The following is an 18,397-nucleotide window of genomic DNA, read 5'->3' on the forward strand; positions in this document are numbered from 1 at the left end:
AGATGGAAAATTCAAATGCCTATGACACTGGAAAGTGATATAAATGAGTAAAGAGAGATATTTAATGGCTTCTGATAAAAGGGAGAGTTCAGTTCAGTCACTCAGTTGTGTCCAACTCTTTGCGACCCCATGAATCGCAGCACGCCAGGCCTCCCTGTCCATCACTAACTCCCGGAGTTCACCCAAACTCATATGCATCGAGTTGGTGAGTACATATCCTATTTCCAGGTTAGTTTCTTCAGCTAGTCCTCACATAACAACATTATCCTGTTCTACCTCTTCACCCTTGTTCTACCCTGTTCTACTCTCGGACTGCAAGGAGATCAAACCAGTTAATCCTAAAGGAAATCAGTCCTGAATGTTCACTGGAAGGACTGATGCTGAAGCTGAAGCTCCAAGACTTTGGCCACCTGATGGGAAGAACTGACTCCTTGGAAAAGACCCTGATGCTGGGAAAGACTGAAGGCAGGAGGAGAGGGGGGTGACAGAGGATGAGATGGTTGGATGGCATCACCGACTCGATGTACATGAGTTTGAGTAAGCTCTGAGCTGGTGATGGACAGGGAAGCCTGGAGTGCTGCAGTCCATGGGCTACAAAGAGGCGGACACGACTGAGCGACTGAACTGAACTGAACCTCTTCAAAACAGAATTTCTTCACGTCTCCCTAAAAGTACTGTGCCAGTCTCTAGTTCATTAGGGTAGCTGAGTTATGTCCAAGGTATACGACCAAAAGCAATACTAAGTCCCAGAATTCACCTTATTCTAGCACTGAGCCTGGATGTTTCCTCGCCGAGATATTGACAAAGAGTAGAAAAATCAGAGTTAACTCTGAGTTCTTCGGCAAGACTGACTACTGCAGAGCTATGATTCAGAAGCTACTCCTCACCACAGGGCTGTCTAGCTGCAGTCCGGCTGGCTTTAGTCCAGATTCAGTGGGAGAGTCGAAATGCGCCGCTGGCCGGCTTCTAGGAGAAGAGTGTGTTTATCTGCCCAGGAAAAGCGTTCCTAAGATGGGCCTCCGAGGGCGCGCGGGCAGCCAGGCGTCCTGGTGCCAGCGTGGACGGCGAGGGGACCAAGAGCCAAAGTCCGCTGAGAAGCCGCATCTCAGCCTTCAAGGTCCCTAATGCACATCTCAAATGGCCACCCTCCCCACACCCCCCAGGCAAAGGAATTCCGCGTGGCAGCGGGGAAACGTTCATAGGCCGGGAAAAGGCGTACTCGGCGGCTGACGCGCCCAGTACCTCTAGACGCGCAGGCTGGAGACCAATTGTCACCGTAGAGACCCCGCAGGAGGGGCGGGGCGGAGTTGTTTCTCACAGAGCTTGCGCGTAGCGCCGGTTTCCAGATGGCAGGCTGCGGAGAGAAGGAAACCAGCGCCGCGCGCCACCGAGGCCCACTGCGTGCGCAGGCGCACTCAGCCACCTCCCGCCTCTTGGAGCGCCCGGCACCTCCCGCAGAGCTCGGGGGCGGGGCCCCAGGGGAGGGTCTGGGGCGGGGCTAAATGCTGGGGAAAATCAGCCTTCCTGTGGTCGCTCGTTGAGTCCGTTGTCGCCTCTGACTTCGATCTGCCGCAATCATGTTGCCCAACACTGGGTAAGCATAATTTGGCTCCGTGGGGGAGGAAACCGGACCAGGCGGAGTGGATAGCTTGGGTGGCCCTGACCAGGCGGTGGGAGGATTAATGATACTGCTCGGAGTGATCTGGAACGCTGTTTCGCCCTGGATGAAGTGTTCCTCTAACCTGCGGTAACTTGTGAAAAGTAGCGCAGAGGTATGTACTTCAGGGTGTCAGTCGTGTTAATATCTCACAGATAAAAGACCCGGAGTGAGGTATCCCGCCGCCTCTGGGGCGGGTCCCAATTTTGGGTTTAGACGTACAGCTGCGTGTCCTGCTGGAAGTCGCGAGTTCTGGGTGAAAGGTCACCGGAACTCTTGTGCGCTTATTGAGTCCCGCACTTGTTCAGAACTCTCAATTCTGGAAGGAGAAAATAAGGGGTGTTTAAAAAGGGATTGCAAGTTAGTAACAAACTAAGCTAACCTTAAAGGATGAGTGTCTTTGGCGAGGCTTTTTTTTTTTTTTTTACTTTGAGATGATACTAAGTTGTGCTAAAATACACATAAGGTTTGCCATCGTCACCGTTTTTAAGTGTACAGTTAAGTAGTGTTAAATATGTTTGCACTGTTGTGCAGCCAGTTTCCAGAACTTTTTCGACTTGAGAAGCAAACTCTGTACCCTCCTCCCATCCCATTCTGTTTTCCGTTTATGTACTGTATGGATGTTTTGAGCTGAGTGACATGTTCGTTCTGAAGTTAGCTTGAAACATACAGGCACGTGGCCAAAAGACTTAAACACCTCAGAAGGGTGAGTTTCCTTATTCTTAACTTTCAATCCCCTACTTACTCTCTGGTGGGTTTCCAAAGGTACTCTGTGTATTTATAAACATATTTGGGTACACAATCCTAAACACGTACAAACACACTCCCCACTTTACAAAATAGTAGCAAAGCCCCGTTTTGCGTCTTGCTATTTTTATCTGTCATTTAATATGTCTTGGGACATATTTTCAGTACATTTAGATCCTGCTCACTTTTAATGTTCTATTTATTTAACCTACCCCCATCATAGGATGGGGCTTCCCTTCCCTGGTGGCTCAGAGGATAAAGCATCTGCCTGCAATGCAGGAGACCCGGGTTTGATCCCTGGGTTGGGAAGATCCCCTGGAGAAGGAAATGGCAACCCACTCCAGTATTCTTGCCTGGAGAATCCCATGGACAGAGGAGCCTGAAGGGCTACCGTCCACAGGGTCGCCAAGAGTCGGACACGACTGAGCGACTTCACTTTCACTTTCATTTTCATCATTGGATACCAGATCATTTCTGCTGCTGCTGCTGCTGCTAAGTCGCTTCCGTCATGTCCTACTCTGTGCGACCCCATAGACGGCAGCTCACCAGGCTCCCCCGTCCCTGGGATTCTCCAGGCAAGAACACTGGAGTGGGTTGCCATTTCCTTCTCCAATGCATGAGAGTGAAAAGTGAAAGTGAAGTTGCTCAGTCGTGTCGGACTCCCAGCGACCCCATGGATTGCAACCTACCAGGCTCCTCCGTCCATGGGATTTTCCAGGCAAGAGTACTGAAGTGGGGTGCCATTGCCTTCTCCGAGATCATTTCTAGTCTTCTGTTACTCCATTTTTGCTGCCATGATTATCCTTGTATTCACATATTCACATATCTTGTTTTTCACATATTTGAGTGTATCCACATAATAAATTCTTGGCAATGAAGCTGCTGGAGCAAAGAATGTAAGCATTTCAAGTTTGATCAGTTCAGTTCAGTCGCTCAGTCTTGTCCCACTCTTTGGGACCCCATGAATCACAGCATGCCAGGCCTCCCTGTCCATCACCAACTCCCAGAGTTCACTGAGACTCACGTCCATCGAGTCAGTGATGCCATCCAGCCGTCTCATCCTCTGTTGTCCCCTTCTCCTCCTGCCCCCAATCCCTCCCAGCATCAGACTCTTTTCCAGTGAGTCAACTCTTCACATGAGGTGGCCAAAGTACTGGAGTTTCAGCTTTAGCATCATTTCTTCCAAAGAAATCCCAGGGCTGATCTCCTTCAGAAAGGACTGATTGGATCTCTTTGCAGTCCAAGGGACTCTCAAGAGTCTTCTCCAACACCACAGTTCAAAAGCATCAATTCTTCGGCACTCAGCATTCCTCACAGTCCAACTCTCGCATCCATACATGACCACTGGAAAAACCATAGCCTTGACTAAGACGGACCTTTGTTGGCAAAGTAACGTCTCTGCTTTTGAATATACTATCTAGGTTGGTCATAACTTTCCTTCCAAGAAGTAAGCGTCTTTTAATTTCATGGCTGCAGTCACCATCTGCAGTGATTTTGGAGCCCCCCAAAAATAAAGTCTGACACTGTTTCCACTGTCTCCCCATCTATTTCCCATGAAGTGATGGGACCGGATGCCATGATCTTCATTTTCTGAATGTTGAGCTTTAAGCCAACTTTTTCACTCTCCACTTTCACTTTCATCAAGAGGCTTTTGAGTTCCTCTTCACTTTTTGCCATAAGGGTGGTGTCATCTGCATATCTGAGGTTATTGATATTTCTCCCAGCAATCTTGATTCCAGCTTGTGCTTCTTCCAGTCCAGCGTTTCTCATGATGTACTCTACATTGAAGTTAAATAAGCAGGGTGACAATATACAGCCTTGATGTACTCCTTTTCCTATTTGGAACCAGTCTGTTGTTCCATGTCCAGTTCTAACTGTTGCTTCCTGACCTTTGTACAGATTTCTCAGGAGGCAGGTCATAGTTAATACCAAAAGCTCTCCAAAGAGGTTGCACACTGAAAAGAATTAATGCGATTTCCTAACCCAATACACTGGTAAACAGCAAAATGTCTGATTAAAAAAAATACTTGTTTTGATAATAAAAATCTAACTAGAGAAAAAAATGGCACCTCATTATAGTTAAAATCTGCACCAAAGAGTGAGGAAGCAGATCTTTTTATATGTTTAAAGCGGCAGTTCTTGTTGAGGAGTAATTTTGATTCCCATAGGACATTAGGCAATATCTGGGAACACATTTTATTGTCACAATTTAGTGGGGTGCTACTGGCATCTAATGGGGGGGGTCCAGGGATGGTGGCAAACATCTTATAAGGCACAGGAAAGCCTTCTACAGTAAAGAATTATCTTGTCCAAAATGTCAATAGTGTAGAGATTGAGAAATCCTGGTTTAAAACCATCTGTGTATCTTTTCCTTTGCCTGGCTTACACAGTTAGGCTTTTGATTGATCTCTGAGATCTCTCTACTGAAAAGTAATTGGTTCTACATCATACATGTTAGAAAATTTTTCTCAGTGTTTTTTCATTGCATCTTGAGTTTGATGATCCTATTTGTTTATCATGCAGAACCATGTGGTTTTATTGAATCAGAGTTATCAATGATAATCAAGTTATCTTTTAAGACTTTTGTGTTTTTGTGACAAAGCTATAAAAGGCCATCTTAAACAAAGATTTTTTAAATTTGTAAGTATTCTTCTGGAATTTTTGTGGGCTTCCCCCCGCCCCCCCACCCGCCGACTCAGATTTCAGCGTAGCAAGTGGGTTAGGAAACCCACTTCATTTTGGTTCAGATGGCTGCCTGTACAGTTGTTCCAGCACCATTTACTGACTATTTTTTCTTTCTGTTAAAAATTCCACCTCTGAATTCTTGTATGTATAGGGATCTTTTTTATTCTATTACTTTGGTCTATCTGTTCATGTACCAGCGCTAAATTATGTTAATTACTCTAATTTTATAAAATGTTTTAGTATCTTGGAAGGCTAGTTACCGCCTCATCTGGATTTTTTTTTTTTTTTTCAGAATTTTCTTTGTTACTTTCAGATGTTTATTTTTCTAAATGAACTTTAACTTGTATAGTGTTTTTTTTGACGTGATTGCTTTTTTTCTTTAAATAGTTGAAGAGTCATCACATTTACCATGATTTTGAGGTACTAGGGAGTTTTGGTAAATTGTAGTGCTAACTCTGCAGTAGCAAGTTTTAGTCATCTACCAGTAGTAACGAGGAATTTGGAATCTTTTTGCTTTCTCACCTTCTATACTCTGGTTCTGATGCTTTAGAAATGGAGGTATAGACCCAGTGGTTTTCAGGTTAAGAGGAAAGCGGACTTTGCCCTTGTTTGTGCCAATGCCTGAGACCTTCAGCGTGAAAATGCCCTTCATCCTACAGGGAATCAATCCAAGTGGACCGAAGGCAAAGGAGTAGAGCTTTTTTTTTTTTCTTAAATTTATTTTATTAAAGTATAGCTAATTTACAATGTTGTGTTAATTCCTGCTGTATGGCAAAGCGAGTCATTTATACATATATATGTACACACACACTAACATATATGTGCGTGTTAGTTGCTCAGTTGTGTCCAATTCTTTTCAAACCTATAGACTGTAGCCCACCAGGCTCCTCTGTCCATGGAATTCTCCAGGCAACCATTCCCTTCGCCAGGGGATCTTCCCGACCCAGGGATCGAACCCAAGTATCCTGCATTGTAGACAGATTCTTTACCGTCTGAGCCACCAGGGAAACCCACAAACATATATATGTATATATATAAACTGATAGCTTATGGTGAACAATGTCAGATTCATGATCTCCGAAGAAGAGTTAGCTTTGGGACCAGGGATCAGGCTTGATAACTGAAGAGCTTTTGTGTAGCGGAGTTTTATTAAAGTAAGAAAAGAGAGAAATCTTCTGACATAGACATCAGAAGGGGTCGGAGAATGCCTCCCTTTGCTAGTGTTAGCAAAGGAGTTATATACTTTTTGAATTAGTTATTACAGTAAATCAAAAGAATGTCTCAAGGTTGTAAAATTTTTACCAGACCCACTCCCACAATTTACATTTTAGGATAACAGATTAGAATTTAACAATAGAAAGATCCTACCAGACCCACTCCCATAATATACATTCTAAAATATCAGGGTTAATAGGAAGGTTTTCAGGAAGGAGAAACTGTCCTCAAGCAGGATACCTTGTTGTTATATAATCCCTAGTACAAAGTTGAAACTGAGTTGTTTGTTGTGTTATCATCAGTTCTGGGCTTAAAGGAAAAAAAAAAAACAAAAACAATTTATGTGATTAAGACTAAGAAATGTAGAGAAAAAAAAAAGTTTGACCTTTCCTCCTCCTCGAGAACCCTAGACCCCTCTCTCCTTGGGGATCCCCGGACTTCTTATCAACCTGCCTAGGAACCGACTCTCTCAAAACCATAATGGAAAAGGATATGAACATTCTTTTTCATGTGGGAGGATTAATGATACTGCTCGGAGTGATCTGGAACGCTGTTTCGCCCTGGATGCAGTGTTCCTCTAACCTGCTGTAACTTGTGAAAAGTAGCGCAGAGGTATGTACCTCAGGGTGTCAGTCGTGTTAATATCTCACAGATAAAAGATCTGGAGTGAGGTATCCCGCCGCCTCTGGGGCGGGTCCCAACTTTGGGTTTAGAAATACAGCTGCGTGTCCTGCTGGAGGTCGCGACTTCTGGGTGAAAGGTCACCGGAACTCTTGTGCACTTAATGAGTCCCCCACTTGTTCAGTTCAGTTCAGTTCAGTCGCTCAGTCTTGTCCCACTCTTTGCGACCCCATGAATCGCAGCACGCCAGGCCTCCCTGTCCATCACCAACTCCCGGAGTTCAACCAGACTCAAGTCCATCGAGTCAGTGATGCCATCCAGCCATCTCATCCTCTGTCGTCCCCTTCTCCTCCTGCCCCCAATCCCTCCCAGCATCAGACTCTTTTTCCAATGAGTCAACTCTTCGCATGAGGTGGCTAAAGTACTGGAGTTTCAGCTTTAGCATCATTCCTTCCAAAGAAATCCCAGGGCTGATCTTCAGAATGGACTGATTGGATCTCCTTGCAGTCCAAGGGACTCTCAAGAGTCTTCTCCAACACCACAGTTCAAAAGCACCAGTTCTTCGGCGCTCAGCATTCCTCACTGTCCAACTCTCGCATCCATACATGACCACTGGAAAAACCATAGCCTTGACTAGACGGACCTTTGTTGGCAAAGTAATGTCTCTGCTTTTCAATATGCTATCTAGGTTGGTCATAACTTTCCTTCCAAGGAGTAAGTGTCTTTTAATTTCATGGCTGCAGTCACCATCTGCAGTGATTTTGGAGCCCCCCAAAAATAAAGTCTGACACTGTTTCCACTGTCTCCCCATCTATTTCCCATGAAGTGATGGGACCGGTTGCCATGATCTTCATTTTCTGAATGTTGAGCTTTAAGCCAACTTTTTCACTCTCCACTTTCACTTTCATCAAGAGACTTTTTAGTTCCTCTTCACTTTCTGCCATAAGAGTGGTGTCATCTGCATATCTGAGGTTCTGGAAGGAGAAAATAAGGGGTGTTTAAAAAGGAATTGCAAGTTAGTAACAAACTAAGCTAACCTTAAAGGATGAGTGTCTTTGGCGAGGCTTTTTTTTTTTTTTACTTTGAGATGATACTAAGTTGTGCTAAAATACACATAAGGTTTGCCATCGTCACCGTTTTTAAGTGTACAGTTAAGTAGTGTTAAATATGTTTGCACTGTTGTGCAGCCAGTTTCCAGAACTTTTTCGACTTGAGAAGCAAACTCTGTACCCTCCTCCCATCCCATTCTGTTTTCCGTTTATGTACTGTATGGATGTTTTGAGCTGAGTGACATGTTCGTTCTGAAGTTAGCTTGAAACATACAGGCACGTGGCCAAAAGACTTAAACACCTCAGAAGGGTGAGTTTCCTTATTCTTAACTTTCAATCCCCTACTTACTCTCTGGTGGGTTTCCAAAGGTACTCTGTGTATTTATAAACATATTTGGGTACACAATCCTAAACACGTACAAACACACTCCCCACTTTACAAAATAGTAGCAAAGCCCCGTTTTGTGTCTTGCTATTTTTACCTGTCATTTAATATGTCTTGGGACATATTTTCAGTACATTTAGATCCTGCTCACTTTTAATGTTCTATTTATTTAACCTACCCCCATCATAGGATGGGGCTTCCCTTCCCTGGTGGCTCAGAGGATAAAGCATCTGCCTGCAATGCAGGAGACCCGGGTTTGATCCCTGGGTTGGGAAGATCCCCTGGAGAAGGAAATGGCAACCCACTCCAGTATTCTTGCCTGGAGAATCCCATGGACAGAGGAGCCTGAAGGGCTACCGTCCATAGGGTCGCCAAGAGTCGGACACGACTGAGCGACTTCACTTTCACTTTTTCATATTCTTTTCCATTATGGTTTATCACAGGATATTGAATACAATTCCCTGTGCTACACAGTAGGCCCTTGTTGTTTATCCTTCCTACAGGTAATAGTTTGTATCTGCTATGGATAGGGCTTTTTAAAGCAATAATTGGGACATTTTCATCTAAATACTTACATTTAAAAATTACTTTAACACTATGTATACTACCATTTGTATAAAAGGAAGGGAAAATTATACACACACACAGGATATGTTTTATATATATGTATGTCTGCATATTTTTTAAAAAGGAAATATAATAGGGGTAAGTGGAAATTAAGGAATCTATAGGCAAAGGATTGAACTTCTTTAAATACACACATTTATAAGGTTTTGACTTTTTTATTGGCCACACAGTGCAGCTTGTGGGATCTTAGTTCCCCCAACCAGGGATGGAACCCAGGCCCTTGGCAGTGAAAGCTCAGGAGTCCTAAGCACTGGACCACCAGGGAATTTCCAGATTTGACTTTTAAATCAAGTATAGGTTTTATAGTATCCCTCATCAAAGATGAGGGGAAAGTGATAAACTAAAGTGGACTGTCATCATAAACAGAGGACCTTAACTGTATGTCAAGCTTTTCACATAAATATACATAGAAAAATAATTCAAATAATTTTAACATAGTAATTTGTATACCTTTAGAGACATCTGCTCAAGGACAAGAGAGTACAAAGAAATCTTGAACTGTACTTGGTAGATTTATTATTGATAGTTGTATTAGTGTAGTAATTTGAATACTGATGCATCTTACAGTATTAATAAATATTAATAAAATTAATAAATATTAATATACCACCTCTTCTTGGTCTGATTCTTTAGCAGAAGAACCAGTGATCCTTACCCTTCCCTCTGCCACGAGTGAGAGTGTGTTCCTGGAGTCTTTTTCTCTTCTCTAACCTGTCTTTCCTTGATTGCTCAGTTGGTAAAGAATCCACCTACAATGCAGGTTCAATTCCTGGGTCAGGAAGATCTGCTGGAGAAAGCATAGGCTACCCAATCCAGTATTCTTGGGCTTCCATTGTGGCTCAGCTGGTAAAGAATCTGCCTGCAATGCAGGAGACCTGGATTCAATCCCTGGATTGGGAAGATCTGTTGGAGAAGGGAAGGGAAAGGCTGCCCACTCCAGTACTCTGGCCTGGAGAATTCCATGGACTGTATAGTCCTCGGGGTAGCAAAGAGTTGGACACAACTGAGCAACTTTCACTTTACAACCCGTCTTACGGAGTTCTTGTCCTTTTTCTGTTAGAAAGCCATGTCTTTGTTAGAATCCCATTCTTCTCACAAAAACTGTTAAGACCTGGAATTTGTATTTATCATGTTTAACATAAACAGTTTAAAGGTGTATATAACTTACCAGTGTCTGAAGTAAATAAAATTCTATCATCCCCCCAAACAATACAAGGATCTAGAAAAGTTGAACTTCAGTCATTCCAGTTTAACTTTTGTTATTGTAATAATATATTTTAATTCTATTTTAACCTCTAAATGTTATTATTTATTATATCATTTATATTATTACTAATTAGCAGTATAAAAACTTTTTTTAGATTTCTGTACTTAATTTATCTTTGGCTTTTATTTCTTCCTGTAGCTCTGACCTTCCATCTGGAAACATTTTTTTTTCTTTCTTTAGTAAATAAGGCAGGAGAAAGAAAGAAAAAATATTTGGCTTGAAATGAAAGAAATAATGCTGTCATTATTTGAAGATGATATGATTATCTAACTGGAAAACCAAAATAATGTATAACTAAATTACTAGATTTAATAAGAGTCTGATACACTGTCAGGATACAAAAGTCAATGAGAAAAATTAGATTTCTGCACACAAGCAAAAGGGCTTCCCAGGTGGCGCTAGTGGTAAAGAAGTAAGAGACTCTGGTTCCATCCCTGAGTCAAGAAGATCCCCTGGAGGAGGGTAGGCAACCCACTGCAGGTGTTCTTGCCTGGAGAATCACATGGACAGAGGAGCCTGGTGGGCTACAGTCCATGGGGTTGCAAAGAGTAGGACACAACTGAAGCAACTTAGCATGCACTCACACGCACAAGTAACAGCCAGCAAGTACAGTACAATGGCTATAAAAATGAGAAGTTCAAAATCCAGAATATGGGTTGTTCTACAGATCTATATTCTTCAGCAAATAAATGGCATAAAGAAAATCTAAAATCTGTTATAGATTATAAGAGACTTATAAGATGTACAGGCATACCTCATTTTATTTGTGCTGTACCTTTATTGCCCTTTGCAGATATTTTGTGTTTTACAAACTGAAAGCTTGTGGGAACCCTGCTTTGTCAGATGGTGGTTAGCATTTTTTAGCAATAAAATAGTTTTAAATTAAAATATGTACATTTTTTAAGACATAGTACTATAGCATATTTAAAAGACCACAGTGTAAATGTAACTGTTTTATATACTGGGAAACCAAAGTTTGTGTGACTCACTTTATTTCAATATTCACTTTATTGTGGTGGTCTGGAATTGAACCTGCAATCTCTCAAGGTGTGTCTGTAACAAATTAATGCAATGTAAAGTCCTTACAGGATCCTGATTTGATCAAACCCACTGTAAAAAGATATTTTTGAGATAGTTGTGAAACTTTGCACAAGGATAGGTACTAGTTGATTTTGAGGAATTACTGTTACTTTTCTTAGTTGTGATAATGACATTGTTATATAAAAGTTGGAGGTACATACTGAAGCGTTTGTAAGTGAAATTAAATGACTTCTGAGGTTTGCTTTCTGATAATTATTTTCAAAATTGTGATTGTTGTTGAATTGTTAAATAAACATGGATACTTATTACCGTATTTTCTGTATTTTTGAAAATATTTGAAAATTCTATAATAATTAAAAAATGGTCTTTAAGTAACTTTGCACTGATTGCGAGGGAAACTAGAGTAATTAAATAATGGGAAAATCTGATAACACCATGATTGGATGGTCAGAATATTACCTTTGATTACAGAGGGACATCCTGTGGTTCCGGGTGTGAAATAGAGAGTAATACCATGTTCATGGACTGGAGCACTCAATGTCTTAAAGCTGGTGGTTCTTCTCACATTGCTGTGCTGTGTGCTTAGTTGCTCAGTTGTGTCTATTTGTGACCCCATGGACTGTAGCCCTCCAGGCTCCTCTGTCCATTGAATTCTATCAAAATCCCAACTGATTTTGCATGTGCAATTAAATAAGCTAATTTCTAATATGTGGAAAAGCAAAGATCCAAGTATAGCCAAGAAAGCTGTTAAGATCGTGCAATCCATTTAACCAAATTAAACAGAAGACAGAGCCTAGAAATAGATCTGTTTGTTTCTGGAGACTCGGTCTATGACAAAGCTGGCATTCAAGATCTGTGGGAAAGATAGGCTTTTCAGACTGGAACTGTTGGTTGTCCATATCGGGGAAAATGTAGGTCATCGGTCGGCATATGCCCTGGAGAAACTCTTGTACATGTGACTGGAAGAAGTTTACAAGATTCTTTTAGCGCCATTGTTCATAATAGAAAAAAAACAACAAAAAACCTGGAAACCCTCCTCAAGGTCCATAAACAGTAGAATGAATAAATACCTTATAGTATCGGTTCAGTTCAGTTCAGTCACTCAGTCGTGTCTGACTCTTTGCGACCCCATGGATATGCTCATATGCAAAATATTGTATATTAAATAAAGTAAGTGTAACTGTTTACACCAGTATGGATAAGTCTCCATGTTTTGTGAAATAAGCAAACTATAGAATGACATATACTGTATGAAGGGCTTCCCTGGTAGCTCAGCTGGTAAAGAATCCACTTGCAATGCAGGAGACCCCGGTTCAATTTCTGGGTCAGGAAGATACCCAGGAAGATACCCACTCCAGTATTCTTGGGTTTCCCTGATGGCTCCCTTTATTCCTCCCTGGTAAAGAATCCACCTGCCACAGGAGATGTAGGTTCTATCCCTGTGTCAGGAAGATCTCCTGGAGTAGAAAATGGCAGCCCACTCCAGTATCTTGCCTGGAAAACCCTATGAACTGTGGAGTCTGGTGCGCTGAAGTCTATGGGGGCGCAAAAGAGTCAGATATGACTTAGCAACTAAAACAACAAACAGCAACAACAAGAATGAAATTCTTTTTTGAGGGGAAGAAAGAATGTGTTTATTTCCTAGGGCTGCCATAACAAAAGACCACCGATTGAGTGGCTTCAAATGGAGATTTATTTTTTTAAGTTCTGAAGACTTGAAGTCTGAAGTCCAGGTGTTAGCAGTGCCCTAGCAATGTTAGTGTTCCCTCTGAAATTATGAGTAGAACGCTTACTTGCCTCTCCCTAGCTCTGGTTATCAGCAGTCCTTGGCGTTCTTAGTTGGTGGCTGCTTTACTCCACTCTCCACCTCTGTCGTCACATGGTGGTGTTCTCCCTGTGTGTCTGTCTTTATGTAGTCTTTCCTCCTCTTACAAAGGCACAGTCATACTGAATTAAGGATCCACCCTACTGTCAGACGGTAAAGCGTCTGCCCGCAATGTGGGAGACCTGCGTTCGATTCCTGGGTTGGGAAGATCCCCTGGAGAAGGAAATGGCAACCCACTCCAGTGTTCTTGCCTAGAAAATTCCATGGATGGAGGAGCCTGGTGGGCTACAGTCCATGGGGCCGCCAAGAGTTGGACACGACTGAGCGACTTCACTTTCTTTTCTTCCTACTCCTGTATGACCTCATTGTAACTAATTACATCTGCCGCAACCCTATTTCGAAATAAGGTCTCATTAGGGGATGCTGAAGGTTAGGACTTCAAAATACCCTAACACTTTGGTAGATAAAATTCAGTCTATGATAGGGAGGTACAATTGTATTTTGGTGAATACAGTTCAGTTTATAATAGCGAAATAGTGTTTGCTGAATTGGGGTTCAAAATTGATCATACGTGTTCATACACATAAGTGTTCAAAACTGTTCTTAGCTCCCACACTGTACATAAACAGATGGAGGGTCAGATTTGGCCCCTGGCTTAGACATAGAAAAGTAGGTATTAGGAATAATTAAAAAAAAAAAGGCAGGGAAATTAGTAATAATATTTAAAGTAGTTGTTACTTTGTAGGTCGGGAGGAAGAAGGATAGAGAGGAGTAAACAGGTGGCTTCTAGGGTATTGATAATATTCTATTTCTTGGTATGCTTTTTATTTTGATCTTTAAGCTTTACACATTATTTATATATTTTTTGTGTTTTTTTTTTTTTTTTTTTACTAAAACTAGTAAAAAGAACACCTCTTTATTCCCCTTCTTTCTTATTAAACCGTTTATTTCTTATTTTGAAACACTTCTCCCACTTTTACCTCTGAACTTGCTTCTAAAGTGTGGTCTTTCTGATCTTGGCAGAAGCCCTACATTCTTTGCTAGCAAGCCTGCTCGCCTGTGGCCCTTGTCTCTGGTTACTGCCCCAGTTTCTCTTAGCCATTGTCACTTTGCTGCCCTCTCTTCAGCCTTCTCCTTGAACTTTTTATGCCTTTAGAAAGTAAATAAGAAATGGGTTTCCTGCTTTGACTTAATTCAGGTTTTCTTCTCATCTAACACCTGAATAAGTAGAAAGTTAAAAGTGGGTGGTTGGATATATTATAAAAAAAGTGAATGGGCACCTCACTTTTGGATCAGAGAATCTTTTGAACAACACCCACAGTTCTCTGTCAGCTTTCTATGTTTGTTTGTTTAACATCATTATTGAGATGTAATTCACACACCACACAATTTACCCATTTAAAGTACACAATTAAATGGTATAGTCACAGAGTTGTGTACACACCACAGTCAACTTAAAATATTTTTGCCATCCAAGAAAGAAACCCCATACCCTTCCTCCTCCCACCCCCAGTCCTAGGAAGCCACTAGTCCTTATGTGTCTGTAGGTTAGCCTCTTGTGGACATTTCATATAAATGGAATCATACATTAAGAAGGCCTTTATGACTGGCTTCTTTCACTGAGCATGTTTTCAAAGTTAATCCGTGTGGACAGATCAGTACTTCATTCCCTTTTATTGCTGAATGTATCCCTTTGTATGTATTGATATATAACACATTTTCAGTTCAGTTCAGTTCAGTCGCTCAGTCGTGTTCGACTCTTTGTGACCCCATGGACTGCAGCGCTCCAGGCTTCCCTGTCCATCACCAACTCACGGAGCTTGCTCAAACTCATGTCCATTGGGTCAGTGATGCCATCCAACCATCTCATTCTCTGTCACCCCCTTCTCCTCTTCCCTTCAATCTTTCCCAGCATCACGGTCTTTTCCAATGAGTCAGTTCTTTGCATCAGGTGGCCAAAGTATTAGAGTTTAAGCTTCAGCATCAGTCCTTCCAATGAATATTCAGACTGATTTCCTTTAGTATTAACTGGTTTGATCTCCTTGCAGTCCAAGGGATTCTCAAGAGTCTTCTCCAACACCACAGTTCAAAAGCATCAGTTCTTCGGCACTCAGCTTTCTTTATAATCCAACTCTCACATCCATACATGACTACTGGAAAAACCATAGCTCTGATTAGACAGACCTTTGTTGACAGAGTAATATCTCAGCTTCTTAATATGCTGTCTAAGTTGGTCATAGTTTTTCTTCCAAGGAGCAAGCATCTTTTAATTTCATGGCTGCAGTCACCATCAGTGAATTTGGAACCCCCCGAAATGAAGTCTGTCACTGTTTCCATTGTTTCCCCATCTATCTTCCATGAAGTGATGGGACTGAAAGCTATGATCTTAGTTTTCTGAATGTTGAGTTTTAAGCCAACTTTTTCACTCTCCTCTTTCACTTTCATCAAGAGGCTCTTTAGTTCTTCACTTTCTGCCATAAGAGTGGTGTCATCTGCATATCTGAGGTTATTGATATTTCTCCCAGCATTCTTGATTCCAGCTTGTCCTTCATCCAGCCCGGCATTTCTCATGATGTACTCTGCATATAATTTAATAAGCAGGGTGACAGTGTACAGCCTTGAGGTACTCCTTTCTCAATTTGGAACCAGTCTGTTGTTCCATGTCTAGTTCTAACTATTGCTTCTTGACCTGCATACAGATTTATCAGGAGGCAGGTAAAAGATGGTCTGATATGCCCATCACTTTAAGAATTTTCCACAGTCTGTTGTGATCCACACAGACAATGGTTTTGATGTAGTCAATAAAGCAGAAGTAGATGTTTTTCTGGAACTCTCTTGCTTTTTCGATGATCCATCGGATGTTGGCAATTTGATCTCTGGCTCCTCTGCCTTTTCTAAATCCAGGTTGAACATCTGGAATTTCATGGTTCACATACTATTGAAACATGGCTTGGAGAATTTTGAGCATTACTTTGCTAGCGTGTGAGATGAGTGCAATTGTGCAGTAGTTTGAAGATTCTTTGGCATTGCCTTTCTTTGGGATTGGATTGAAAATTGACCTTTTCCAGTCCTGTGGCCACTGCTGAGTTTTTGAAATTTGCTGGCATATTGAGTGCAGCACTTTCACAGCATGATCTTTTAGGATTTGAAATAGCTCAACTGGAATTCGTCACCTCCAGTAGCTTTGTTTGTAGTGATGCTTCCTAAGGCCCACTTGACTTCCCATTCCAGGGTGTCTGGCTCTAGGTGGGTGATCACACCATCATGGTTATCTGGGTCATGAAGCTCTTTTTTTGTATAGTTCTTCTGTGTATTGTTGGCACCTCTTCTTTAATAACTTATGCTTCAGTTAGGTCCATACCATTTCTGTCCTTTATTGTGCCCATCTTTGCATGAAATGTTCCCTTGGTATCTCTAATTTTCTTGAAGAGATCTCTAGTCTTTCCCATTCTATTGTTTTCCTCTATTTCTTTGTATTGATCACTGCTGCTAAGTCCCTTCAGTCGTGTCTGACTCTGTGCGACCCCATAGACAGCTCCCACCAGGGTCCCCCATCCCTGGGATTCTCCAGGGAAGAACACTGGAGTGGGTTGTCATTTCCTTCTCCAAAGCATGAAAGTGAAAAGTGAAAGTGAAAAAGTTGCTCAATCGTATCCAACTCTTAGTGACCTAATGGACTGCAGCCTACCATGCTCCTCCATCCATGGGATTTTCCAGGCAAGAGTACTGGAGTGGGGTACCATTGGCTTTCTTATCTCTCCTTACTGTTCTTTGGAACTCTGCATTCAGATGGGTATATCTTTCCTTTTCTGCTTTACCTTTAGCTTCTCTTCTTTTCTCAGCTATTTGTAAGGCCTCCTCAGACAACCATTTTGCCTTTTTGCATTTCTTTTTCTTGGGGATGGTCTTGATCACTGCCTCCTGTACAATGTCACAAACCTCCGTCTATAGTTCTTTAGGTACTGTATCCATCAGATCTAATCCCTTGAATCTATTTGTTACTTACACTGTATAATCATAAGGAATTTGGTTTAGGTCATACATGATTGGTCTAGTGGTTTTCCCTACTTTCTTCAATTTAAGTCTGAATTTGGCAGTAACGAGTCCATGATCTGAGCCACAGTCAGCTCCTGGTCTTGTTTTTGCTGACTGTGTAAGGCTTCTCCATCTTTGGCTGCAAAGAATATAATCAATCTGATTTTTGTGTTGACCGTATAGTGGTGTCCACGTGTAGAGTCTTCTCTTGTGTTGTTAAAGAGGGTGTTTGCTATGAGAAGTGCATTCTCTTGGCAAAACTCTGTTAGCCTTTGCCCTGCTTCATTTCATACTCCAAGGCCAAATTTGCCTGTTACTCCAGGTATCTCTTGACTTCCTATTTTTGCATTCCAGTCCCCTATAATGAAAAGGACATCCCTTTTGGGTGTTAGTTCTAGAAGATCTTGTAGGTCTTCATAGAACCAGTCAACTTCAGCTTCTTTAGCATTACTGGTCGGGGCATAGACTTGGATTACTGTGGTATTGAATGGTTTGTCTTGCGAATGAACAGAGATCATTCTGTCATTTTTTGAGATTGCATCCAAGTACTGCATTTCAGACTTTTTTGTTGACTATGATGGCTACTCCATTTCTTCTAAGGGATTCTTTCCCACAGTAGTAGATATAATGGTCATCTGAGTTAAATTTTCCCATTCCAGTCCATTTTAGTTCACTAATTCCTAAAATGTCCATGTTCACTCTTGCCGTCCCGTTTGACCACTTCCAATTTGCCTTGATTCATGGACCTAACATTCCAGATTCCTATGCGACATTGCTCTTTACAGTATCGGACCTTGCTTCCATCACCAGTCACATCCACAACTGGGCATCATTTTTACTTTGGCTCCATCTCTTCATTCTCTCTGGAGTTATTTTTCTACTCTTCTCCAGTAACATATTGGGCACCTACTGACCTGGGGAGTTTATCTTTCAGTGTCATATCTTTTTGCCTTTTCATACTGTTCATGGGGTTCTCAAGGCAAGAATGCTGAAGTGGTTTGCCATTCCCTTCTCCAGTGGACCACGTTTTGTCAGAACATCTTCTCCACTGTGACCCATCCATCTTGGGTGGCCCTGCACGGCATGGCTCATAGTGTTATTGAGTTAGACAAGGCTACAGTCCCTTTGATCAGTTATATATAACACATTTTACTTTATCCATTCATCAGCTGATGGACATTTAAGTTGTTTCCACCCTAGCTATTATAAGCAATGATGAGCATCTGTTAAATAATTATTAGCT

At 41.8% G+C, this 18,397-nt stretch overlaps 1 protein-coding gene across 2 annotated transcripts in view; it reads left to right on the plus strand.

Moving 5' to 3' along the window:
- The first annotated feature begins 1,438 nt into the window (after positions 1–1,438).
- The window catches only part of HSDL2 (hydroxysteroid dehydrogenase like 2), a 59,854-nt gene continuing 42,895 nt past the window's right edge, over positions 1,439–18,397 (plus strand). For both annotated transcript variants that reach the window (XM_055579330.1, XM_055579331.1), the window contains exon 1: positions 1,439–1,594. In XM_055579330.1, the coding sequence (XP_055435305.1) occupies positions 1,578–1,594 (17 nt within the window). In that variant the 5' untranslated portion in view covers positions 1,439–1,577. The remainder of the gene's footprint in view (positions 1,595–18,397) is intronic.

This window comes from Bubalus kerabau, chromosome 4 (assembly GCF_029407905.1).
Source record: "Bubalus kerabau isolate K-KA32 ecotype Philippines breed swamp buffalo chromosome 4, PCC_UOA_SB_1v2, whole genome shotgun sequence".
NCBI lineage: Eukaryota > Metazoa > Chordata > Mammalia > Artiodactyla > Bovidae > Bubalus > Bubalus kerabau.